The following is a 23,646-nucleotide window of genomic DNA, read 5'->3' as shown; positions in this document are numbered from 1 at the left end:
ATACATGAGGTACAAGCATGTTGCTTTTAAAAAGCCTGTACATCAATTGTTTTCTTTATTATTTTTATTGTCAATGAATTATTTGAACATGTTTATTATGAGGACTTTGTGATAATAAGATGTGTAAAAGTTATAAATATACAATTGTGTCTTCTGTTGCTTTGGCATGGAAAGCTATTTCACAGTAGCCCGGTTATTCTTCTCTGAGTCATCAAGGGTTTATGGGCCAATGGTATTTTATTGCAAACCAGCAATAATGCATAATTTTACAAAAGGAAAAAAAAGTACATGGTTGAGAAAAGGCTCTGTTGTAAGGACGATACCATAGTTAATGAAAACAAGACTGAAAATAACCAACTTGATAATAATAATAATAATAATAATAATAATAATAATAATAATACGATCAAAACAGAGAAGACAAAATAACAGAATAACACAATGGAAACAAAAATAATAATATTCATCATAAAGAAATAAAAAATAGGCTATAAAATATGAAACAAATTATGCCTGAAATTCAATTAAAATACAACATTGTCAAAAAAGAAAAGCACAGCAGTTCAAAAGCCTCATCAGCAAAGTCGTAGCAAGTTAACGTTTAAAATTAAGAGTTTGATAACAAATATTCCACCAGCTGTTTAAAACTGTGTTAATTCTGAATTCAATTGAATTATTAAAATCGTTGGTATGTGAGTGAGAATCTAGTCCGGATGTTGTTTTCTGTCGGCCTCAGCTCACTGCTGCCACCTTGTGACCAGCTCGTATAAAGACCACGTGTTCGTCTTGTTTACAGTCGACAATATTAGAATGTTAATGTGTAATTCACGTTAAAATATATATGAACTATGTGGAAATATGTTCATCCAATGACAGATGCAGGAAATCATGAAGAAAACACGATGGTTCCATAAACAATAACAACGACTTGTAATTGAATTTTTCTTTTTAACTAAATATTTATATTTTATGTAAAGTGAAATTGGATCTCAATGTGGACACGTGTAAATCATATTCATATGATATTCAGATCCGGACCAGATCGAACCAGGTGTGAATGTTCTGAAGAGACCGACACTGGTTTTCCTGCATTTCCCCCAAAAGGCACAAAGATCTTCTGCCACGTGTTCTGTTCTCCGTTTGTCATCGAGGCTTCAGACTGCAAGTGGATCTGAGGAGACTCGGTTCTTTTCCGGGTCCATAAGAACGTTCACAGTGTCGCAAACCGAAGAAAGACCAGGACCAGGACCAGGACCGGGACCAGGACCAGGACCGGAACCGGGACCGAGACCAGGAGCGGGACCAGGACCGGGAACGGGACCAGGATCAGAACCGGAACCGGGACCAGGACCAGTACCGGGACCAGGACCAGGACCGGGACCAGGACCAGGACCAGGATCGGGAAGAGGACCAGGACCGGGACCAGGACCAGTACTGGGACCAGGAGCGGCACCGGGACCGGGACCAGGACCGGAACCGGGACCGAGACCGGAACCGGGACCGAGACCAGGAGCGGGACCAGGACCGGGACCGGGACAAGGACCAGGACCGGGACCAGGACCGGGACCGGGACCAGGACCAGTACCGGGACCAGGAGCGGCACCGGGACCGGGACCAGGATCAGAACCGGAACCGGGACCAGGACCAGGACCGGGACCGGGACCGGGACCGGGACCGGGATCAGGACCAAGACCACGACCGGGACCGGGACCGGGACGAGGACCAGGACCGGGACCAGGACCAGTACCGGGACCAGGAGCGGCACCGGGACCGGGAAAAGGATCAGAACCGGAACCGGGACCAGGACCAGGACCGGGACCGGGACCGGGATCAGGACCAAGACCAAGACCAGGACCAGGACCGGGACCAGGACCAGGACCGGAACCGGGACCGAGACCAGGAGCGGGACCAGGACCGGGAACGGGACCAGGATCAGAGCCGGAACCGGGACCAGGACCAGTACCGGGACCAGGACCAGGACCGGGACCAGGACCAGGACCAGGATCGGGAAGAGGACCAGGACCGGGACCAGGACCAGTACTGGGACCAGGAGCGGCACCGGGACCGGGACCAGGACCGGAACCGGGACCGAGACCGGAACCGGGACCGAGACCAGGAGCGGGACCAGGACCGGGACCGGGACAAGGACCAGGACCGGGACCAGGACCGGGACCGGGACCAGGACCAGTACCGGGACCAGGAGCGGCACCGGGACCGGGACCAGGATCAGAACCGGAACCGGGACCAGGACCAGGACCGGGACCGGGACCGGGACCGGGATCAGGACCAAGACCACGACCGGGACCGGGACCGGGACGAGGACCAGGACCGGGACCAGGACCAGTACCGGGACCAGGAGCGGCACCGGGACCGGGAAAAGGATCAGAACCGGAACCGGGACCAGGACCAGGACCGGGACCGGGACCGGGATCAGGACCAAGACCAAGACCAGGACCGGGACCGGGACGAGGACCGGGATCGGGACCAGGACCGGGACCGGGACCGGGACCAGGATCAGAACCGGAACCGGGACCAGGACCAGTACCGGGACCAGGACCAGGACCAGGACCAGGATCGGGACGAGGACCAGGACCGGGACCAGGACCAGTACCGGGACCAGGAGCGGCACCGGGACCGGGACCAGGATCAGAACCGGAACCGGAACCGGGACCAGGACCAGGACCGGGACCGGGACCGGGACCGGGACCGGGATCAGGACCAGGACCAGGACCGGGACCGGGACCGGGACCAGGATCAGAACCGGAACCGGGATCAGGACCAGGACCAGGACCGGGACCAGGACCGGGACCGGGACCAGGACCAGGACTCCCCGCAACGAAACAGGTATGAGCAGCTTTCAAACGAGAAAACAACATGATGAAGAAGAAGAAGAAGATTTAGATTTTTAAAACACACTTTAATTGTCTGTACAACTGTATTGACACAAATGTACTCAAGGACATTTGTAAAAGAGAGTTCCTCTTGATCAGACACTCAACAAATTAAACTTTCCTGACCCCAGAGTTTGTCAAACTGAGCCACGTTCCTTGTGAGTTTGTGGAAGTGGAATAAAAAAATTTAGCAAACGACATTTGACCTTGTTGCTTTTCTTCAACCTGATTCCACCAATGAAAACAGGGAGAGAGAAGCCACGTTAAGAAGACAAAAGACACATGTTAAAATAATCTGTGAAGCTGCTGCACTGGACGAACACATTTGACTACGACTTTTAATTATGGCACATATTTAAAAATCCTTAAATAGAACAACTTAAAAAAAATAAAATAATAAACTCTGGATCCCAGAGTCCAAAAGACCAAAGAAGAGAGGAAGAAGAACCGACAATCTGAAACCTGGACACACAGATCCGTTCAGAACACGTGCGCAATCTACAGCATGATCCGGTTCAATTCAATTCAGTTTTATTTGTATAGCGCCATATCACAATTGTCTCAAGGCTCTTTACATAGTGAGGTCAATATTACAATATTACAGGGAAAACCCAACAAATCCCACAATGAGCAAAGCACTTGGCGACGGTGGAGAGAAAAAACTCTTAACAGGAAGAAATGTCTGACAGAACCAGACTCAGTTGTGGGCGGAGCTTCTGTCTCGACCGGTTGGGGTGAGGAGAGAGAGGAGGAAGAGAGGAGAGAGAGAGGAGGAAGAGAGGAGAGAGAGGAGGAGGAGAGGAAGAGAGGAAGGAGAGAGAGGAGAGAGGAGAGAGAGAGAGAGAGGAGAGAGGAGAGGAGAGAAGAGAGAGAGGAGGAGGAGGAGAGGAGAGAGAGGTGAGAGAGAGAGAGGAGGAAGAGAGGAGAGAGAGAGGAGGAAGAGAGGAGAGAGGAGAGAGAGAGAGAGAGGAGAGAGGAGAGAAGAGAGAGAGGAGGAGGAGGAGAGGAGAGAGAGAGGAAGGAGAGAGAGGAGAGAGAGGAGGAGGAGGAGGAGAGGAGAGAGAGAGGACAGAGAGGAGAGAGAGGAGAGAGAGGAGAGAGAGGAGAGGAGAGAGAGGAGAGGAGAGAGAGGAGAGAAGAGAGGACAGAGAGATAGAGAGAGGAGAGAGAGGAGGAGGAGAGGAGGAGGAGGAGGAGAGGAGAGAGAGAGGACAGAGAGGAGGAGGAGAGAGAGGAGAGAGAGGAGAGAAGAGAGGACAGTTGTACAACCGCTGCTTTAATCTCTACCAGACTGATACTTATAATTAAAAAATACAATTATGTTGTTGTTATTATTAGTGATGATATTATTATTATTATTAATAATAGTACTATAATTATTATTATTATTATAATCATCATCATCATAATATCTTATTCAGAATAAGGTTGGTAGTCGGATTATTGGTGTCCATGTAAACTGGTCAATAGTTAAATTTAGAAAAAAAAACTTCGGGGGCGGGCTGCTGAGTTTGGCTCCTCCCACCATTATCCGCCCCTGACGTCCTCTATCACGTCCGCAGAGGAGCTTTAATAGCTGGCGTTCCAGTGATAATCGTTTTATACATAAATCTGTACACCGACATAAATTCACGATGAGCGGACGCGGCAAAGGAGGCAAGGGACTCGGGAAAGGAGGCGCCAAGCGTCACCGCAAAGTTCTCCGCGACAACATCCAGGGAATCACCAAACCCGCCATCCGCCGTCTGGCTCGCCGCGGCGGCGTGAAGCGTATCTCCGGCCTGATCTACGAGGAGACCCGCGGCGTGCTCAAGGTTTTCCTGGAGAACGTGATCCGCGACGCCGTCACCTACACCGAGCACGCCAAGAGGAAGACGGTGACCGCCATGGACGTGGTGTACGCGCTCAAGAGGCAGGGCCGCACCCTGTACGGCTTCGGAGGCTAAACCACCAGCACCTGAACGCACCACCAGCAACACAACGGCTCTTTTAAGAGCCAAACACTTCATCTGAAGGGAATCGACCTCAATATGTGAAGCCTGTGATACAATCTTGATGTTTCAACAAACTATATAAACAGAAATACAAAGTGATATTGTTATGATGAATGAATAAATGACAGCGTTCAGACCAAACTACCAAATAGTGAAAGTGATGAACAGCAGCTGTACACTGAAAGAAAAACTGAAGTTACATATTCAGTCTGACGTTTGATTAAATATAATCAATGTTCCACGTATTGGATTATATCACAAATATGTGACGTGAAATATATGATTTTGGTTTATTAATTTCATCAACACCAATTAATTTCCCCATTTTTTTCCCCGCCATAATTTATCTCTGGTTCCACTCTCCTCGTCAAACACTTTATTATTGAATCTTTATTTGGTCTTCTGCCTTTGTTTCCTCATTTTATATTAATGAGACGTGTGACAGTGTTTCCTCCCTTCCTGTTAACATTGGCATTTTTATTTATTCGATTTGTATATACTTTTGTCAATATTATTTACATGAAATGTGCTTTAGCAAATAAAGTCTAATTGATTGATCAGTCAGGGTGTGAACTCCTGAAAGGGCAGCTAAACTTGTCTAAATTTATCATTGCTGTTATTATTACTATTATTATTATTATGTTGTTGTTGGTGTAATTATAATAAGTATTGTTGTTATAATTAGTATGATTAAAATGACTATTGCAGCATAATCAGTGTATAAAACATGTCCACCCCTTTTTACACGACTTCAACTTACTTTAGAGGAATAAACAATCACAACTTGTCAGTAAATTCATTTGCGTGATTGTTTCATGTTTATATTTATGTGTTTTAGAACTTTGGATGAGCGAGAGGAGTGAAGTTAACAGGCGCGATGATGGCTGCATATACAGCGCATGCTCAGTAGTGCTCGGAGGACAGCCAATCACATGTGAGCAACGGCACAGTTATATTTACATCAGGGCTCAACATATTGGCCACTCACACGAAAGCTGATTCAACGGATTCCAAAAAATCTCAACGAGTCAAAATGTCTGATCAAGTGAAAGCCCCGAAGAAGGGCTCCAAGAAGGCCGTGTCCAAGAGCGTCGCCAAGGGCGGCAAGAAGAGGAGAAAGTCCCGCAAGGAGAGCTACGCCATCTACGTGTACAAGGTGCTGAAGCAGGTGCACCCCGACACCGGCATCTCCTCCAAGGCCATGGGCATCATGAACTCGTTCGTGAGCGACATCTTCGAGCGCATCGCCGGCGAGGCCTCCCGCCTGGCGCACTACAACAAGCGCTCCACCATCACCTCCAGGGAGATCCAGACCGCCGTGCGCCTGCTGCTGCCCGGCGAGCTGGCCAAACACGCCGTGTCCGAGGGCACCAAGGCCGTGACCAAGTACACCAGCTCCAAGTAAACTGCTCCGGAGACTCCAACAGACCAACGGCTCTTTTAAGAGCCACACACCAGTTTCCTCGAAGAGCTGACATCCTCATGTTGGATCTCATGAAGTTATCATGAATCGTTACGTTTTCCTCCTGAATAATGTTCATAATGTCTATAGGTGAAAGTTTGATTCATAACGATATTTATTAACTGAGCTGAACTCTGAACTCAAACAAGGTGGAGTTCACATTATTTTCCTCCATTACCACCATGACAGATGAATAACATCACTCCACAGAACAGATGGAAGTTATCAGAACATCACTTGACCACGTGATGTGATATTTATTTTTGCCGGGCAAAGCATTGTTCATCTCGAACAGTGGTTGAGTTTGGTATAAATGTTTGTGTTTATAAAGGAAGTTGTTTCCACTGATTTGTCCCATCGACTAAGAAAAAAACATTCAACAGTTATAAACTGTGAGAGGACGTTTGGGTGGAAATTACATGTGTTGTATCATTGAAGTGAACTGTAAATCTATTGTTTGATTCTCATACAGAAAAACGAAAAAGCCCAGTTCACACATGGAAGTTTATTTGACACTAATTTCTACAGTTGTACCAAAAATATGGAAAATATCATGTGATGGAGTGATGCAACAAGTCATAATCCTCAGTGAAACGTCATCACGCATAATGACCAAACTGAAAAGACATAAAACAAAAGCTGAGACTAAAGTTACTTAATAAATGTAATTGCTCCCGACTATTGAACTTCATATGACTTTGTCTTTCACTTCTCATGTTGACATTCTATTATTATTATTTCCTTCCTCTTTTTATGTAAATGTTCCTCCTTGTAAAGACGTAATAAAATCTGTTTTAAACTCAAAAGAGAAACTGAAATATTTCCTTTAAACATCAACAGGGACCAAATAAATCAAACCAATCATTTGACAACAACAAGGATATAAAGGGACAATGGTACAGTGCTTACAGTATGATCGTACTGATGTTATGATACGATGACAATGTTGAACACTTGGTGGTATTATATGAACAAAGACAGAAAATATGACTGTGATATTTGTCATAAATCGTCAAACAGAGGAACAAAACATCCAGAGAGATTTTGAGTCATTTCAGGCAGAAACACAATTTTCCGACCTCATTTCCGACTTTTCCCAACGCCAACAACCAGACTGAATAAAATGTTTGTGGACTTTGTCTGCTTATTAATGTAAACATCAACACTGTAAAGCCCAAATACTGAAAAAGGTTTTTCTGTACGTTTTTAGGGAAATTTATATCGCAACATATTATTCATTTAGCCTACACTTTTATCCAAAGTGACAACAAACCCAGCAGCAACATGAAATTAATGAGAAGGAACAACAACAACAACAACAACACAGGAACGAAGATTTATTATTTTATTAAACAATTCTATAATTACTAATACTTTATGGTTTGGACAAAAAAATGAGGAAAGTTTTTTTTCTTTTTCCAAGTAACCCAATAGAGTATCATATAGGTCTAAAATGTGACTCAAAGGCTCCTTTCAGATTTGATTTCCTCCACATTATTCAGTTCATATGGAGAGTATAATTTTTTTTATAAACGTTCACATATTAGAACAGTTTCCTGAATCGCTCTTTATATTTAATCCGTTATAGATTCATTTAATTCAATGTCCTGCAACGTTTATCTGGTTTTAATTCAGAAGATCCACTGAACAAACCGCCATCGTGTATGATTGGTCTACTTGGAATTTTTAAATTATTTTTATCCAATTGCTGATCGGCATACACCGCACGTGACCTCCTGCCAGGACCAATCAGCGGTCACAACGCTCCGGCAGCTCCTATATAAAGCCGCTGCTCGTCGTCAATCTCGACCCGCTCCGATTCTGTTGAACCAGCGAAGACCAAGATCTGAAAAAAATGGCCAGAACCAAACAGACAGCTCGTAAGTCCACCGGAGGAAAAGCTCCCAGGAAGCAGCTCGCCACCAAGGCTGCCCGCAAGAGCGCGCCGGCCACCGGCGGCGTGAAGAAGCCTCACCGCTACAGGCCCGGTACCGTGGCGCTGCGGGAGATCCGCCGCTACCAGAAGTCCACCGAGCTGCTGATCCGCAAGCTGCCCTTCCAGCGCCTGGTGCGAGAGATCGCCCAGGACTTCAAGACCGACCTGCGCTTCCAGAGCTCCGCCGTCATGGCTCTGCAGGAGGCCAGCGAGGCTTACCTGGTCGGCCTGTTCGAGGACACCAACCTGTGCGCCATCCACGCCAAGAGGGTCACCATCATGCCCAAAGACATCCAGCTGGCCCGCCGCATCCGCGGGGAGAGAGCTTAGATTCACCCGAGACCAGACGCTGACAAAACGGCTCTTTTAAGAGCCACCTCACTTGATCTGACTGAGCAAACTGTCCCTGTTAACTGAACATGTACTCATGAAACAATGCTGTCACGTGTTAATCATGAAGCAGTTTAACCTTCATAATATCGACAAAGTGTTTATATTGGTCCTTCTGTGTTGAATTGAATAAGCACAACATAAATCAATAATAACAAAGCATAGGCACCAGGTGATGCAAAGAAAATATGAAATAGATTTGATCGATACTCGACGATAACGTCGGTGAACCTGATTGTCAATAACTCTACTGCTCAGTAGAAGAGATCTCTTTTTCTAATTAATATTTTGAATAAAATGTATCTGAAAAATTTTGTTTAATTAACAGAATATTTCAATATACATTTTATTTAATCTATATTTAATTATTTCAAAGTGGTTGATCGCATTGTATCTGGCCAGGATTTTTTGTTGCGATGTTTTCCATCTGAAAGAATGACATAAATGGTTTTTACATTAGTTGACAAAAGATGATACATAATCCACAGACTTTGAATTAATTAACGTGAATTTAAAGGGATCGTTTTTTGATTTTGAAGTGGGGTTGTATGAGTCACTTATGAATAGTTCATATTACCTTATGGAGATGGTGATCAGCGATCTCATTTTACAGAGTTTGAGAAGTTGAAGTAGCTTAAGTCTGAGTCCCACTGCAGCAGAGGGAACCACCCAAAAACCTCTTTTCGACACATTTTAAAACGTTAGCTAAAAAATATATCCGTTCAATTATATGCTGAAGGACATTTCTTTTACTGGTTCATATTGCAGCCAGACAGCCATTTAAGTTTTCACTTTTTTTTTCAAGCTCACTTCGGCCATGTATTTCTGCGCCAACTGGCCTCGGTAGCTTTGAGTCGAACAGCTGATTTGCGGAGTGATACTTGCACCGGTCGTCCCCTCTGCTGCAGCGGGACTGTGATTTACGTTCTACTTCGTATAGGCTTCGCCCTCTAAGAGCTGTCGCTATTGGGTTTATCCCTCGCGCATGCGCAGTAGTGAAGATTTTCTTTTACGCCCCGTGCCGTGCACCGGGCCCTAATCAGGTCCACTCATCAATATAAAACACCTGCGTGACCTGATGTCTGCTCCCTCTTTTTCTTCAGCAGGCAAAGAGTGAAGGTGGACGCTTTCTCTCATCACCCGTGGCCCAGAGCCCTTCTCTATGCTTTCCCCCCCATTCCCCTGATACCTCGCCTCTTGGCTCGTGTCCAGGAGGAACAGCTCTCGGTGATTCTGGTGGCTCCAGAGCGCACGAGTGCGTCCTGGTTCCCCACGATGATCCAACTGTTGGCTCGCGACCCCTGGCAGCTCCCCTGGCGCAGGGACGCGCTGTCACAGGTCGACCATTCTATTCAACAGTTCCCGGTGCTTGGTCAGCGCCTGTGGGCTTGGCCTCTGAGCGGGTGAGGTTGGAAAACCTGGGTTTACCTCCCGCTGTTATACACACTATCCAGGGCGCGAGGGCTCCATCTACGACCGCCTCATACGCGTCGAAATGGTCTGCTTTTCAGCGCTGGTGTGTGGAGCGGGGCGCGGATCCCACAGCCTGCCCCGTGGCTCAGGTGTTGACCTTCCTCCAGCTCCTGGTAGACAGAGATTTATCCTGGTCTACCATTAAAACGTATGCTGCTGCGATCTCCTCCTGCCACGAAGGGTTTGGAGAGAGATCTGTTTTTGCGCACCCGTTGGTTAAGCGCTTCCTGAAAGGGGTCAGGAGACAGCGGCCCGTGACGCGCTCTTTTGCACCCCAGTGGGATTTACCCGTGGTGTTACATGCCTTGGGACAGCCTCCATTCGAGCCAATAGCTCAGATATCTCTGAAAGCCCTGTCTCATAAGACAGCGCTTCTCTTGGCCTTAACGTCGGCCAAGAGAGTGAGCGATCTGTGCGCGCTCTCTGTCTCGCCAGCGTGCCTCGTTATCAGAGAGGACGGGGGCGCAGCAACGCTGAGGCCAAACCCTGCATTCGTGCCCAAGATCCTAACCTCCTCCTTCAGGTCCAGAGTGATTTCCTTGGAGGGCTTCTTTCCTCCTCCTCATGGGAGCGAGGCGGATGAAGCGTCTCACCGTCTCTGTCCGGTGCGCGCACTGTCTCAGTACGTAGCGCGCACTGCGGCCATCAGACAGACTCAGCAGCTGTTTGTACATTACAGACAACATTCACAGGGGAAGCCTCTGACTAAACAACGCCTTTCTCACTGGTTGAGCGATGCCATTGTTCAGGCATATGTTGCGGCAGGGAAAGATCCTCCGCACAACATTCGTGCTCACTCTACGAGAGGTGTGTCCTCCTCCACGGCTCTCTTCAATGGGATGTCGGTGGAGGACATCTGTGCAGCTGCATCGTGGGCCTCTCCGGGCCCCTTTATCCGCTTCTATTTACGGGATACGTCAGAGTTTTCCCTAACTCACTCTGTGTTAAATGTGCGTGGCGCCAGGTGACAGTCTGCTGTGTCAGCGGACTGTCACCTGGCGCTCACACCGTGAGAGCGGAGCGCTGCAGCTGCCACGTCTTGTTCCCTCACTGTTTTATCTGTGGAGCTTCAGGACTGTTACAGTGCGTAACGATCGTCCATCGTCTCCTTATAAAGCAGCTCGAGATGTGTTTGATGACTCTAACTTGTTAGCTCACTTGGTTGCGATGTGTGCTAACGTAGAGCGGACCCGAGATGAAATCCCGTCCGTCTTTTATTTCTGATGCAACCAGCCCTGTGTCTGTTTGTCCTTCCTCCCTGTCATGTCGCCTTGTGTCTACACAGGTTCGCTGCAGGAGAGATGAACGGCTTCACCGTGCTTCTGTGAACTGTTGTGCTTTGGGTCAGTGAGGCATGGACTACATCCAGCTTCGCCCTTATCCCAATAGCGACAGCTCTTAGAGGGCGAAGCCTATACGAAGTAGAACGTTGGTTACGTATTGTAACCTTAGATTCTATGAGTATAGGCGTAGCCCTCTAAGCTGCAGGCCCCACTGCCCCTGACGACGTCAGCTGAAGAAAAAGCTTTGTTGTTGGGAGCAGACATCAGGTCACGCAGGTGTTTTATATTGATGAGTGGACCTGATTAGGGCCCGGTGCACGGCACGGGGCGTAAAAGAAAATCTTCACTACTGCGCATGCGCGAGGGATAAACCCAATAGCGACAGCTCTTAGAGGGCTACGCCTATACTCATAGAATCTAAGGTTACAATACGTAACCAACGTTACTTCCACTTCATCGCCGATCAGCATCTCCATAAGGTTCATTTTAATGCAATATATTGTTTATTATCAGTGGTCCATATCGGTTTACATTTAAATAGTAAAAAAATATCATGATTTGAAGTTGACTAATTTAATCTTTAATAGAATATCCTGCATTTCACAGGATCTACCGCTGCTTTATTTTGAAATTTAATCCCAAAACGGAAACTTCTTGTGATTGGACCATCATACTAAGTGTGACCAATGAGGGAGAAGCTGGTGGGTCAATATATGCAGCCGGCTCTAACTCAAAGACACTCGTCTGTCTCTCAATTCAGATAGAATCATGTCTGGACGTGGTAAGACCGGAGGAAAGGCCCGAGCCAAGGCCAAGACCCGCTCCTCCAGGGCCGGGCTCCAGTTCCCGGTCGGCCGTGTCCACAGACATCTGAGGAAGGGCAACTACGCCCAGCGTGTCGGTGCCGGAGCTCCGGTCTACCTGGCGGCGGTGCTCGAGTACCTGACCGCTGAGATCCTGGAGCTGGCCGGTAACGCGGCCCGCGACAACAAGAAGACCAGGATCATCCCCCGTCACCTGCAGCTGGCTGTCCGCAACGACGAGGAGCTCAACAAGCTGCTGGGCGGAGTCACCATCGCTCAGGGCGGCGTGCTGCCCAACATCCAGGCGGTGCTGCTGCCCAAGAAGACCGAGAAGCCCGCGAAGAAGTGAAGACCCCCGGGACCGACTGACCAACACAACGGCTCTTTTAAGAGCCACACACCCTGAACCAGAGAGAAGCTGCTTCCTGCACTGATATTCATGAACATATTCATGAACATATCAGCAATATCAATATATATATATTCTCTCACGTTTGTTATCAAATTGCTGCGTTGGATAACATTTACGATCAGTTACATCTTCAGTGTTGGAAGAAAGACTGATGGTGATTTTAGAACTGGTTAAAGCTTAAATGTGGTGAAAAAGCCTCCAACACTGAAATGTCTGCTTCACCACACCAGCTGATCGATTGGGGTTAGTTGAGGTGACGTCCTTTGAATTTCTACACATTAAAATGTATCCAGGTTTAACCATCTGCAATTATGATGCGGTGGGGAAATATGGATCATAAGTGGCAGGAATAGAATTATTGTTGACACAAACAATTCAAAGAAAAATAGTGCCTAGAAAAACAGAGAGGACCCCAGTATATATAAACAATATATGAATAATTAATCACCATTAATGAGACGATTCCGAACATTTTTGATCAAACAAATATTGAATGTATGAATATGTTTGTCTCAGAGAAGGTGTGTGGCTCTGAAAAGAGCCGTTGTTATCGGACCGGTCGCCGCTCACTTCTTCTTCGCTGCGGTCTTCTTCGCTTTGGGTTTGGCCGCCGCCGCCTTCTTCGCGGGGACTTTCTTGGCGGCAGGTGCGGCCTTCTTCGCGGCCTTCTTCGGGCTCTTCTTCGGGCTCTTCGCGGCCTTCTTGGGGCTCTTGGCCACCTTCTTGGGGCTCTTCTTGGCCGCGGCGGGTTTCTTCGCCTTCTTCGGGGACTTCTTGGCGGCTGCCGGCTTCTTGGCCGCGGCCTTGGGCTTCTTGGCGGCTGCGGGCTTCTTCGCTTTGGGAGCGGCCTTCTTCACCGGCTTCTTGGCCTTGGGCTCGACCTTCTTGTTCATCTTGAAGGAGCCGGACGCCCCGGTTCCCTTGGTCTGGACCAGGGTCTCCTTGGCCACGAGCGCCTTGATGGCGACCTTGACGCGGGTCTTGTTCTTCTCCACATCGTAGCCTCCGGCGACCAGAGCCTTCTTCAGGGCGGCCAGAGACACGCCGCTGCGCTCCTTGGACGCGGACACGGCCTCGACGATGAGGTCACGGAGGCTCGGTCCGGCCTTCTTCGGTTTGGGTGTCGCCTTCTTCTTGGCGGCCTTCGCCGGGGACTTCGCCGGAGCGGCGGCGGGAGTTGGAGCTTCTTCTTCTGCCATAGTTTTCTCTTCGGAGTCAGAGTGAAGTGTTGAACGTCCGGAGCAGGAGGCGGGACTTAAACACGCCATGAGAACCGTGGAGACTCAACCCCGGGCCGGGGCCGCTCGGTGCGGTCTGAACACCGGACACTTGTGTTTCTCTTCACCGGGAAAAGACGAGTAAATCCCCGTGGGAGCGTCGCTGGAGGCCGGCGGCGACTGGAGCCGACAGCGACCGTGTGTGTGTTCACCTCGAGGCCGCGCAGAGCTCCGGGGCTCCCGGCGTTCGGTCCGTGCGGCCCCCGAACCTCGCCTGCTCGCCGCGGCGATCGACGCTGCTCGGCGGCTTTTCCAACTCATTTCTCTCCTTAATCGGTTTAAAATGCTCCGGAGCTGCCGCAGAACCCGCTCCCCGGCGGGACACATGTTCATCCAGGGACCCGGAGCAGAAAGTCCGATCTGTCGACGATCATTTTGCGGTAAAAACGAAGCTGTTTCGTCGGAAGCAAACACACGATGATGGAGACTCGTGACGCAGAGGATCCAGACTCTGCTACTGAGGACAGATTATCATTTATTATTATTATTATTATTATTATTATTATTATTATTATTATTATTATTATTATTATTATTATACGCTGTAGTAACACAGTACTGATGAGCTGCTACACTGTGTCTTAAACACAACAGCAGTTAAACGGTTTCATTTCTGAACATGAATAAAAAAACGTGTTTGACAACAACAGTTCAGTCTGTGAGAAATATAATATTTAATAAAGACATGTGTGTTTATTCTTCAGCAGCAGTGATGGAGCTGATGTGAAAGGCTAAATACTTTGGACTGCAGAGTGACGTCATACTGTATCACATCATCATCTCTACTGTATAAAGATCTACATCCACCACAACTATGCACTTTCTGTCATCCTGAGCACTTTTCTGTTTTTACTTCAATCCACTTCACACTTTAGCCTCTTTCACAACGCAATACCCTCTAATATATACATATGTACATGTATATATACAGATATACCTTTTGTAAAATAGATAACCCCTGTATTTCTATTGTATTTTTTGTGTTACTCTGTTGTAAAGAGTAAATCTCCAAGTTGGGGATGAATAAAGTTCTATTCTGTAACATGTGAAGCACACGACCGTGACACTGGCTCACAAGGTTTTACACCAAATTGATTACATTACTTGTATATTAATACTAGTTGTATTAATATTTGAGGTTGTATTACATTTCCATTTACTACAGACTTGTTATCTTCATTGTTTCTTCAACGTCTCATTCTGTTGTTACGTGTTGAGTATTAATTTATTTAACAAGGAGCTGGTTGGACCCTGATAAATAAAACAGTCAAAACACTGATGACAGTTGTTTCCTTGTTGAAAATGTGTAAAACACAGACACTTATATGATGATAATTATTGGATTAGTTTTATTCACTTGCACCTTTAAAAACAGGGTTTACAATAAATAAGTTCACACTAATAATCACTATGTAAAGTGTCTTGAACCGATGTATATTGTGATTTGGCACAAGATGAATAAAACTGAATTGAATTGATAAACAATAAAGAAATTAAAGCAATGAGATGAAAAGCCCTGACATTGTGTTCTGATGATCAGAACCTGAGTAAAGTTGACGAGTTCTGATTCTGGTGTCATTGTGTGTCCACATGTTTACGTCAGGAAAACAGGCACCTGACGAAAATATTATTTTAGCAACTTCATTATCAAAATGTGGGTCCACTTGATTGATTGGTTGGTTAACATGATTATTTTGAGTATGTAAATACAATTAAAACAGAAAATAAAAACAATAAATATTAATGAAGCAAAATGATCGTACCGTTGCAAGAGGATTAAAAAATAAATGAAACAAAAACCATGACCTTTGATTAATTCAATTTACATATTCAACAAGTTGTTTAGTTATATAATCCCAACCCTTCTGCATAGAGAGTACAACTTAATTATCTATAATATATTAATCACCACTAATCTTTAAGGGTGAATGTTTCAGTCATCACAGGCAGTAGATCGACAACTGACTTTACTTCGCATGTGAAGATCGAACATCAGACCGTTTATAGTTTGTTGTTGGTCGCTAGGGGGCAGCAGACTGCTCCTGTAGTTTAATGGACCGATGACTTCATACGTGATATGAAACATATTTATAAAGGACGTTGGTCTGTAGATCGAGTGTGTGGCTCTTAAAAGAGCCGTTGGTCTGTTGGAGTCTCCGGAGCAGTTTACTTGGAGCTGGTGTACTTGGTCACGGCCTTGGTGCCCTCGGACACGGCGTGTTTGGCCAGCTCGCCGGGCAGCAGCAGGCGCACGGCGGTCTGGATCTCCCTGGAGGTGATGGTGGAGCGCTTGTTGTAGTGCGCCAGGCGGGAGGCCTCGCCGGCGATGCGCTCGAAGATGTCGCTCACGAACGAGTTCATGATGCCCATGGCCTTGGAGGAGATGCCGGTGTCGGGGTGCACCTGCTTCAGCACCTTGTACACGTAGATGGCGTAGCTCTCCTTGCGGGACTTTCTCCTCTTCTTGCCGCCCTTGCCGGCGGTCTTGGCCACCGCCTTCTTGGAGCCCTTCTTGGGCGCAGACTTCAATTGCTCAGGCATCGTTTCTACAAGTCTCGGTAGAAGCGGTTCAGTGTAGAACGGGAGAGTCTTATTATTCAAGCTGTATGTAAAATGAGCTGCGGGGTCTCCCGCCTGTGATTGGCTGAGATGATTAATGGCTGAAAGCTCATGTTTCCTCACAGTTACATGTTTGTTTGTTTGTTTGTTTGTTTGTTTGTTTGTTTGTTTGCTTATTTGTTTGATTGTTGGTATTTATTGTTGTTTCATCTCAACATTTTACCAATTTTAACGTCTGATTTAAAAAAAATATTGCATATTTTATTTAAACGTTTCACCAAATTAACAGTAAAAAAAAAGATAATGTGCTCTTGAAATATCCGATATTAGCTAAGAAATATGATTTCACTTATATTAGAGTCAGACATCTTTTTAGCAAATTGCTCATATACAATTGGAAATATAATAATTAATTTTCTTTCATAAACCACACATACATGTTCTTATTGGAAAAAACTAAATGGAGGAAAAGTTTTGGCAAAAGAAAATGTCTGACTCTCATCATATGTCCATATTGTTCATTGACTTATTTAAAAAAGAAAAGACAACATAAACATTAACATCAAACATATGTATGATGAACACGTTTTATTGTAAAAATAGTATATTAAAGTTCACGCTCACAGATAAAGTGTATAAAAGTGTTCATGTAAATATATTTCTAAATATCTAGCATTAAAATATGAAAAAACACAAATTAAAAATGTTTTTGATTTAATTCAGTTTTAAAATAATTGATAACTTATCGTTGCACTAAAAAACTTATATTATTCATCACTTCATGTTGTATTATTCATTTTCTGTCTCGTTGTCTCGTTTCACATTTTTGTCATGTTAGAAAAACACCCAAGGTATTTCATACTTTAGTGAATTAAAATGACTGATCTAATTGATTATGAAATAATTATGAGGAAAGTTGTACAGTTCATGATAATTATTCTAACTTTATGAAAAGGTGTTAAAAAAAATCTTTTCATATTTAATAAATACTTAACATGAAATGGATATAAATGATCACAGCTGATCATAACTAGCAGATCAATACAGTTCAAGGAGATTTATTTGATGAGCCAGTTGTCTTCACTTGTTCGTTTTACATATAAGAAGCAAGTAAATGGAAGTGGAGCTCTTCATTGACTGTGTGCGGCTCTTAAAAGAGCCTTTGGGTCCGGATGTATTTGGGGTTCAGTGGGTCGAGACCAGAGGGTTTAGCCTCCGAAGCCGTACAGGGTGCGGCCCTGCCTCTTGAGCGCGTACACCACGTCCATGGCGGTCACCGTCTTCCTCTTGGCGTGCTCGGTGTAGGTGACGGCGTCGCGGATCACGTTCTCCAGGAAAACCTTGAGCACGCCGCGGGTCTCCTCGTAGATCAGGCCGGAGATACGCTTCACTCCGCCGCGGCGAGCCAGACGGCGGATGGCGGGTTTGGTGATTCCCTGGATGTTGTCGCGGAGAACTTTGCGGTGACGCTTGGCGCCTCCTTTCCCGAGTCCCTTGCCTCCTTTGCCGCGTCCGCTCATTTTCTCTTCTTCGTTTGAACAAAGTCGAAATTGAATATCTCCTGAGAGGCGCTCGGACTATATATCGTATCTGAGGACGTGATAGAGGACAGGCTGTGAGGGTTTCCGTGGGCGTGGCCAAAACATAAAATATATTTTCATCATTTGTTCAAAATATGTTTAAAACTAATTTTAACTGTGACAAAAGAAGAGAGAATTGTTTCAATGGTCTACAGATGTTAAGGGGAACATAGCTTATATATATACACATACACATATGTATGTGTATATATATGAATGTGTATATATACATAGATATACAGAGTAAATATTGATATGCTTTTGTTACATTCTTCTTATTAATATTTAATATGTATCATCATTTGAGGTTTGTATATATTTAAAGTCTCTTTAGGAGCAGCTGTAACTTAGATACTTACACTTGATGATGTGTAATAATTCAGTGGATTATTGTGATTGTGTTGGTTCATTGTTGTTGTTCTGGATAAAAAGTTAATTCAAGAAGGGAAAACTTTTTTTCATTTATCAGAGAGAAAACAAAAACATGGTTTGTTATATCAAACAAAGACATTCAGAGAAATACACCTCATGGGATTTTTTGCTTTTTTGTTAATATTTATAAATCTGTTTTAATAATCACTGTCTCCTCAGAAGATACAGTAACAGTATATGAATCTGTCATCTCTGATACAAAAACAATCTAAATTTATTTCTACAAAAATCTTTTGAGTTTTTGAATTGTTTTTTCACTAATATTTAAATTTCTACCACATATGATCCATATTCACCAATGACAACCATCATTGCAAGTGGTGGTTTTACCTGGATATACTTATTTTAAGAGATTAAAAAGACTGAATCATCACAAAGAAAATTTGAGGTTATGAGAAAAGTTCTTGGGAAAATAATGTTTGATCGGTCATATCAGAGAAACACGTTAACATTTTAATTTAATCAAACTCGTTCAACACTATTAGTAGATGAGCTGTTGGATTGAGCAATTTTTCATATTAATACTTCAAGTATTTATTCATGTTTGCTTATGTTCCGTGTAAAGAAGAAATTTATTTTTTTCCACTCAATCTTTAGTCATTTCAAAGAAATGTCTTTTGTATGTTAGTCATCACCCAAATTGTTGTGAGTGCATTTATAGATCACCAATTATATTTCATGTTTTCATTGACAGACCAGATGTCTCATGTGCAGGAAGCAGCTTCTCTCCGGTTCAGGGTGTGTGGCTCTTAAAAGAGCCGTTGTGTTGGTCAGTCGGTCCCGGGGGTCTTCACTTCTTCGCGGGCTTCTCGGTCTTCTTGGGCAGCAGCACCGCCTGGATGTTGGGCAGCACGCCGCCCTGAGCGATGGTGACTCCGCCCAGCAGCTTGTTGAGCTCCTCGTCGTTGCGGACAGCCAGCTGCAGGTGACGGGGGATGATCCTGGTCTTCTTGTTGTCGCGGGCCGCGTTACCGGCCAGCTCCAGGATCTCAGCGGTCAGGTACTCGAGCACCGCCGCCAGGTAGACCGGAGCTCCGGCACCGACACGCTGGGCGTAGTTGCCCTTCCTGAGTAGCCTGTGGACACGACCCACCGGGAACTGGAGCCCGGCCCTGGAGGAGCGGGTCTTGGCCTTGGCTCGGGCCTTTCCTCCGGTCTTACCACGTCCAGACATAATTCTTAATGATTTTCTTCGACTTACGAGAAAGAAGTGTCCTGTGCTGTCGCGCCAGCTGTTTATATAGGCGGGGTAAGCTGCTCGCTCATTGGTCTCATGAGCGTCAGTATGATGGTCCAATCATATAAGAGTTCACTACAACTTTCTTATTTGCTGGTTTGCAGTACAGATTACGCGGTGTTTACCGCCACCTGCTGCACAGGGGGGTGTAGAACGTTGGTTACGTATTGTAACCATAGCTTCTATGAGCATAGGCGTAGCCCTCTAAGCTGCAGGCCCCATTGCCCCTGACGACGTCAGCTGAAGAAAAAGCTTTGTTGTTGGGAGCAGACATCAGGTCATGCAGGTGTTTTATACTGACTGAGGAAGCTGCTCTTCAGGGAGAAGTAGCTGGCTCTCAAAAGAGCCGTTGTTTGCTGCAGCTGCAGCCGTGCACATGGACCCCGCGTCCCGTCAATGGCGCCTCTGTTTGTGGGGCGGCTCCTGACGCGGGTTGGCCCAGGTGCCGACCGGACGTCGGTTTTTCCCACCGGCACGTCGCCACGGCGGAGCAGGTTGAGCGGACGCCGCAGAACAGTGCTGGGGAGGGGGGCGGGGCTGAGGAGCGGCCGGAGACGCGGCTACAGCCGAAGCCGAGGGGCGTCCCCGCCTAGAGCGTTGCTCTCTGTGGCCTCTGCGGCCCCGCCATGAGGCCTGGAACCCCGAAGCCCGAGGTGCTGCTCGGACCCAGGAAGTGTGTTCCTTCACACGAGCCGCCTCCTCTGAGGCCTTCTGGAGGTGCGTCAGAGCCCTGTTGAGAAACGGCCCAAAGAGCCCCTCGGGGCTGGTGGGACCCTCCAACAGGCCTTTCCTCGCCTGCTCCGGCAGATGCGACATGTGGAGCCACAGGTTGCGCTGGATCATGGTCATCCACGCCATGATCCGCGACTGCGTCACTGCCAGTGCAGAGGAAAGGGTCAGGGTCGTTGCCGCAATCTTCCCAATCTCATCGGCGAGCTCGGAGGGGAGAGCCCCTGGCTGAGCCGCGATGGACGACAGGGACGACGCCAACAACGACGACACGTTGTTCACCGCTGCTGCCGCCTGGGCGGCGCACTGGTGGGCACGGTCAGTGAGCCTGGTGGTGACCTGGTCACAAGGCGACGGTGGAGTCGGTCGGCGTCCCCCGAAAAACATCGCCTTCGGCAGATGGATGGCCATCAGGCAAGGCTCCAGTGGGGGGACGGCAGGGAACTCACACTCCCTCGCTTCCCCGACCAGGGTGAGGGGAACGAACCTTGCGACCGGGGCTCTAATCCGTCCAGGATTCGCCCCGGCCTCCGACAGGAAGGAACGCAATGGGGGGAAATGGGGCCACCTGGGCAGGCTCTTGGCCACAGCCTGGTTGCTGTAGATATCCCCCACCATGGCGCTGGGCGCAGGTGCTGGGGGCTCCAGGGGCAGAGGGATCTCCTTGCGCCCCGCCGCTCTGCTGATGATGTCCGGCAGATCCCGGATGAGAGCAGCGAGAGCCGGCACATGAGCGGCGAGCTGGGCCGATCCAGAGGCAGTGGCCTCGGAGCGTGGCTCAGCATTTCCCAGACGTGGGATGGGAGATCCCGGAGGTGATCCACTAATGGAGGGAGCGGAGTCGGAAGACTCCTGCCCTCCATCATCCTCAGCCTGTCGGCATGAGGGATCCAGGATCTCCAGTGCTTCGTCGACGGTAAAACGAGCGCGCTTCGCCCAGCTGTCGTCGTCGTCGTCGTCGTCGTCGACCTCCTGCAAGGCCGTAAAGGCGTCAGCCCGCCGCTGCTTCTCGGCCAAGGGCAGGCGTGCACAGTATGGACACGTGGCCCGAGGCGTGAGAGCTACACCTGCATGCTCCGGACCGAGGCAAGACTCGCAACGGGCATGCAGGTCGAAGCTCATGATATATCCCGCCTGGCAGGAGGGGCAGAGGCGGACAGCGTCGGAGGAGCGAGTCGACATCTCTATTTTCCCCTTCACTCTTCGCCTGCTGAAGAAAAAGAGGGAGACATCAGGTCACCAGGTGTTTTATATTGATGAGTGGACCTGATTAGGGCCCGGTGCGCGGCACGGGGCGTAAAAGAACATCTTCACTACTGCGCATGCGCGAGGGATAAACCCAATAGTGACAGCTCTTAGAGGGCGAAGCCTATACGAAATAGAACAAGATACATTACTGAACAATCTAGTATTTATTGAACATTCTTTATTATATTCATGATATATTCACAAGTGAATTTCCCCGGCGTGGGATTAATAAAGTCTCATTTCATCGTATTCCCTCACCTGATTGGTCAGGGTTAGTTACATATTCTTACTTTCCCTTCTGTATTCCATTCCTGCCAAAATTCTGATATTGTTCTCTTTAATTATGATTTTGCCTTCCCCTTTTCAAAACTTTGTCTATAATGTGTCTCATGTTTTTACCATATACGCCCATGCGATGTAGCATCGTCCCTGGTAGATTTAAAGATTGTTGAAATGTTAAAGCTATTTGTATTTTAAATTTCTAACCACCATCATCTCAGCTGTTTATGACATAGTTCATCTGTAATTCCATTTCCTTGTCGAATGTGAAATTGTGAGATGTAGACACGTGTTCATTTGTTCTTAAGAGCCATCAGAGGATATATGCAGATTTTAAAATAAATACAAATACAACAAAACTAAAAAATTAATGAAATAACACTCAAGGTTAATAGTATAAATGGAAAAAGATACAGGAAGTGAAATTATAATAGATTTTGAGATGTTTTGATCTTCAGTATAATTAAAGGGTTATTACATTCAGGTGAAACATCCTGTGAACGACAGAAAGAATATGAATTAAGAAATAAATGACTCAATATGTCAAATTAATTTCATAATTAATACAGAATTAAATACACTGGTGATGGAAAAAAAATATTTTTGACATTTCCTTTATATATCCGTTTCTACACTGTATATACATTTCTATATTTGTAATGAATTGAATACCTGAAAAGTTTAGAAATACATGTGGAATACAAACTGCATTATTCATTTAAATACTTTGCAATTTGGTCCTCAATGACATTCAGTGGCTGCAGGGAAATATACTGTTGTACATATATTATACAAAATATTGATTATTTTGTAATAGGTAAATATCAAATGTGATGCCAAACTACACTCAAACTCCAATAGACTGTGGAAGCAATAAATAAGTTGGACATATACATTTTAATATATATTTATTTTGTATTAAACCATGGGACCACTGGAGGATGTCAGCTCTTCGAGGAAACTGGTGTGTGGCTCTTAAAAGAGCCGTTGGTCTGTTGGAGTCTCCGGAGCAGTTTACTTGGAGCTGGTGTACTTGGTCACGGCCTTGGTGCCCTCGGACACGGCGTGTTTGGCCAGCTCGCCGGGCAGCAGCAGGCGCACGGCGGTCTGGATCTCCCTGGAGGTGATGGTGGAGCGCTTGTTGTAGTGCGCCAGGCGGGAGGCCTCGCCGGCGATGCGCTCGAAGATGTCGCTCACGAACGAGTTCATGATGCCCATGGCCTTGGAGGAGATGCCGGTGTCGGGGTGCACCTGCTTCAGCACCTTGTACACGTAGATGGCGTAGCTCTCCTTGCGGGACTTTCTCCTCTTCTTGCCGCCCTTGCCGGCGGTCTTGGACACGGCCTTCTTGGAGCCCTTCTTCGGGGCTTTCACTTGATCAGACATTGCTGCAGCTGTCGACGCGACAGGGGACTCGCAGCCCGAGACCGTGTATTTCGACGCGCCTCATGCAAACACAGCTGTGTGGTTCCTCACACATAATTGGCTGAACTTTTAACATGAGCTTGGCTTGCGCAGTGCAAAGCTCACAAAGAATGTTTTGTGTTCGACCTGTTCTGTATCCAGATCCCACTTTACATTAATACATCATATTCACTGTTACATTACATGTTATAACAAGGAAATTGGACCGAAAAATCACTTATCCGTGAAATCTTGCA

The 23,646-nt window shown here is 46.6% G+C and overlaps 8 protein-coding genes across 8 annotated transcripts; 3 read left to right on the top strand and 5 right to left on the bottom strand.

Moving 5' to 3' along the window:
• Window positions 1–4,492: 4,492 nt before the first annotated feature.
• Window positions 4,493–8,643, top strand: LOC118301585 (histone H3-like centromeric protein CSE4). Its single transcript, XM_035627208.2, has 3 exons — window positions 4,493–4,832; window positions 5,932–6,286; window positions 8,175–8,643. Exons 1-3 carry the CDS (start codon window positions 4,526–4,528, stop codon window positions 8,611–8,613), a joined length of 1,101 nt encoding a protein of 366 aa, XP_035483101.1. The 5' UTR covers window positions 4,493–4,525; the 3' UTR covers window positions 8,614–8,643.
• Window positions 5,904–6,339, top strand: LOC118300314 (histone H2B-like). The gene has a single exon (XM_035624619.1). The coding sequence runs from the start codon at window positions 5,919–5,921 to the stop codon at window positions 6,288–6,290; it is 372 nt and encodes a 123-aa protein (XP_035480512.1). The 5' UTR covers window positions 5,904–5,918; the 3' UTR covers window positions 6,291–6,339.
• A 3,544-nt stretch (window positions 8,644–12,187) lies between the features above and the next one.
• On the top strand, window positions 12,188–12,632 carry LOC118300306 (histone H2A-like). Its single transcript, XM_035624609.2, has one exon. It carries the CDS (start codon window positions 12,198–12,200, stop codon window positions 12,579–12,581), a length of 384 nt encoding a protein of 127 aa, XP_035480502.1. The 5' UTR covers window positions 12,188–12,197; the 3' UTR covers window positions 12,582–12,632.
• A 112-nt stretch (window positions 12,633–12,744) lies between these two features.
• Window positions 12,745–13,863, bottom strand: LOC118300285 (histone H1-like). Its single transcript, XM_035624579.2, has one exon. It carries the CDS (start codon window positions 13,841–13,843, stop codon window positions 13,211–13,213), a length of 633 nt encoding a protein of 210 aa, XP_035480472.2. The 5' UTR covers window positions 13,844–13,863; the 3' UTR covers window positions 12,745–13,210.
• A 1,389-nt stretch (window positions 13,864–15,252) lies between these two features.
• Window positions 15,253–16,484, bottom strand: LOC118300313 (histone H2B-like). The gene has a single exon (XM_035624618.2). The coding sequence runs from the start codon at window positions 16,460–16,462 to the stop codon at window positions 16,088–16,090; it is 375 nt and encodes a 124-aa protein (XP_035480511.1). The 5' UTR covers window positions 16,463–16,484; the 3' UTR covers window positions 15,253–16,087.
• On the bottom strand, window positions 15,253–23,371 carry LOC118300292 (histone H2B-like). The gene is made up of 2 exons (XM_047328470.1): window positions 22,950–23,371; window positions 15,253–16,037 (listed from the first exon to the last, which is right to left on the bottom strand). Exon 1 carries the CDS (start codon window positions 23,369–23,371, stop codon window positions 23,000–23,002), a length of 372 nt encoding a protein of 123 aa, XP_047184426.1. The 3' UTR covers window positions 15,253–16,037; window positions 22,950–22,999.
• On the bottom strand, window positions 17,523–18,043 carry LOC118300317 (histone H4). Its single transcript, XM_035624623.2, has one exon. It carries the CDS (start codon window positions 17,998–18,000, stop codon window positions 17,689–17,691), a length of 312 nt encoding a protein of 103 aa, XP_035480516.1. The 5' UTR covers window positions 18,001–18,043; the 3' UTR covers window positions 17,523–17,688.
• Window positions 18,502–19,715, bottom strand: LOC118300299 (histone H2A-like). Its single transcript, XM_035624601.2, has one exon. It carries the CDS (start codon window positions 19,664–19,666, stop codon window positions 19,283–19,285), a length of 384 nt encoding a protein of 127 aa, XP_035480494.1. The 5' UTR covers window positions 19,667–19,715; the 3' UTR covers window positions 18,502–19,282.
• Window positions 23,372–23,646: the final 275 nt, after the last annotated feature.

The sequence above is a fragment of the Scophthalmus maximus genome, chromosome 2 (genome assembly GCF_022379125.1).
Source record: "Scophthalmus maximus strain ysfricsl-2021 chromosome 2, ASM2237912v1, whole genome shotgun sequence".
In the NCBI taxonomy this organism is placed as follows: domain Eukaryota; kingdom Metazoa; phylum Chordata; class Actinopteri; order Pleuronectiformes; family Scophthalmidae; genus Scophthalmus; species Scophthalmus maximus.
This window is presented reverse-complemented; position numbering and strand designations above follow the sequence as displayed.

Excerpts from the sequence above, each read along its gene's own strand:
- LOC118301585 (XM_035627208.2), top strand. The coding sequence starts at position 4,526 with ATGAGCGGACGCGGCAAAGGAGGCAAGGGACTCGGGAAAGGAGGCGCC. Across the intron at positions 4,833-5,931 it reads CACCCTGTACGGCTTCGGAG|TGAAAGCCCCGAAGAAGGGC; the intron begins GCTAAACCACCA and ends TGTCTGATCAAG. Across the intron at positions 6,287-8,174 it reads ACCAAGTACACCAGCTCCAA|AACCAGCGAAGACCAAGATC; the intron begins GTAAACTGCTCC and ends CCGATTCTGTTG.
- LOC118300299 (XM_035624601.2), bottom strand. The coding sequence starts at position 19,666 with ATGTCTGGACGTGGTAAGACCGGAGGAAAGGCCCGAGCCAAGGCCAAG.
- LOC118300306 (XM_035624609.2), top strand. The coding sequence starts at position 12,198 with ATGTCTGGACGTGGTAAGACCGGAGGAAAGGCCCGAGCCAAGGCCAAG.
- LOC118300317 (XM_035624623.2), bottom strand. The coding sequence starts at position 18,000 with ATGAGCGGACGCGGCAAAGGAGGCAAGGGACTCGGGAAAGGAGGCGCC.
- LOC118300314 (XM_035624619.1), top strand. The coding sequence starts at position 5,919 with ATGTCTGATCAAGTGAAAGCCCCGAAGAAGGGCTCCAAGAAGGCCGTG.
- LOC118300285 (XM_035624579.2), bottom strand. The coding sequence starts at position 13,843 with ATGGCAGAAGAAGAAGCTCCAACTCCCGCCGCCGCTCCGGCGAAGTCC.
- LOC118300292 (XM_047328470.1), bottom strand. The coding sequence starts at position 23,371 with ATGTCTGATCAAGTGAAAGCCCCGAAGAAGGGCTCCAAGAAGGCCGTG.
- LOC118300313 (XM_035624618.2), bottom strand. The coding sequence starts at position 16,462 with ATGCCTGAGCAATTGAAGTCTGCGCCCAAGAAGGGCTCCAAGAAGGCG.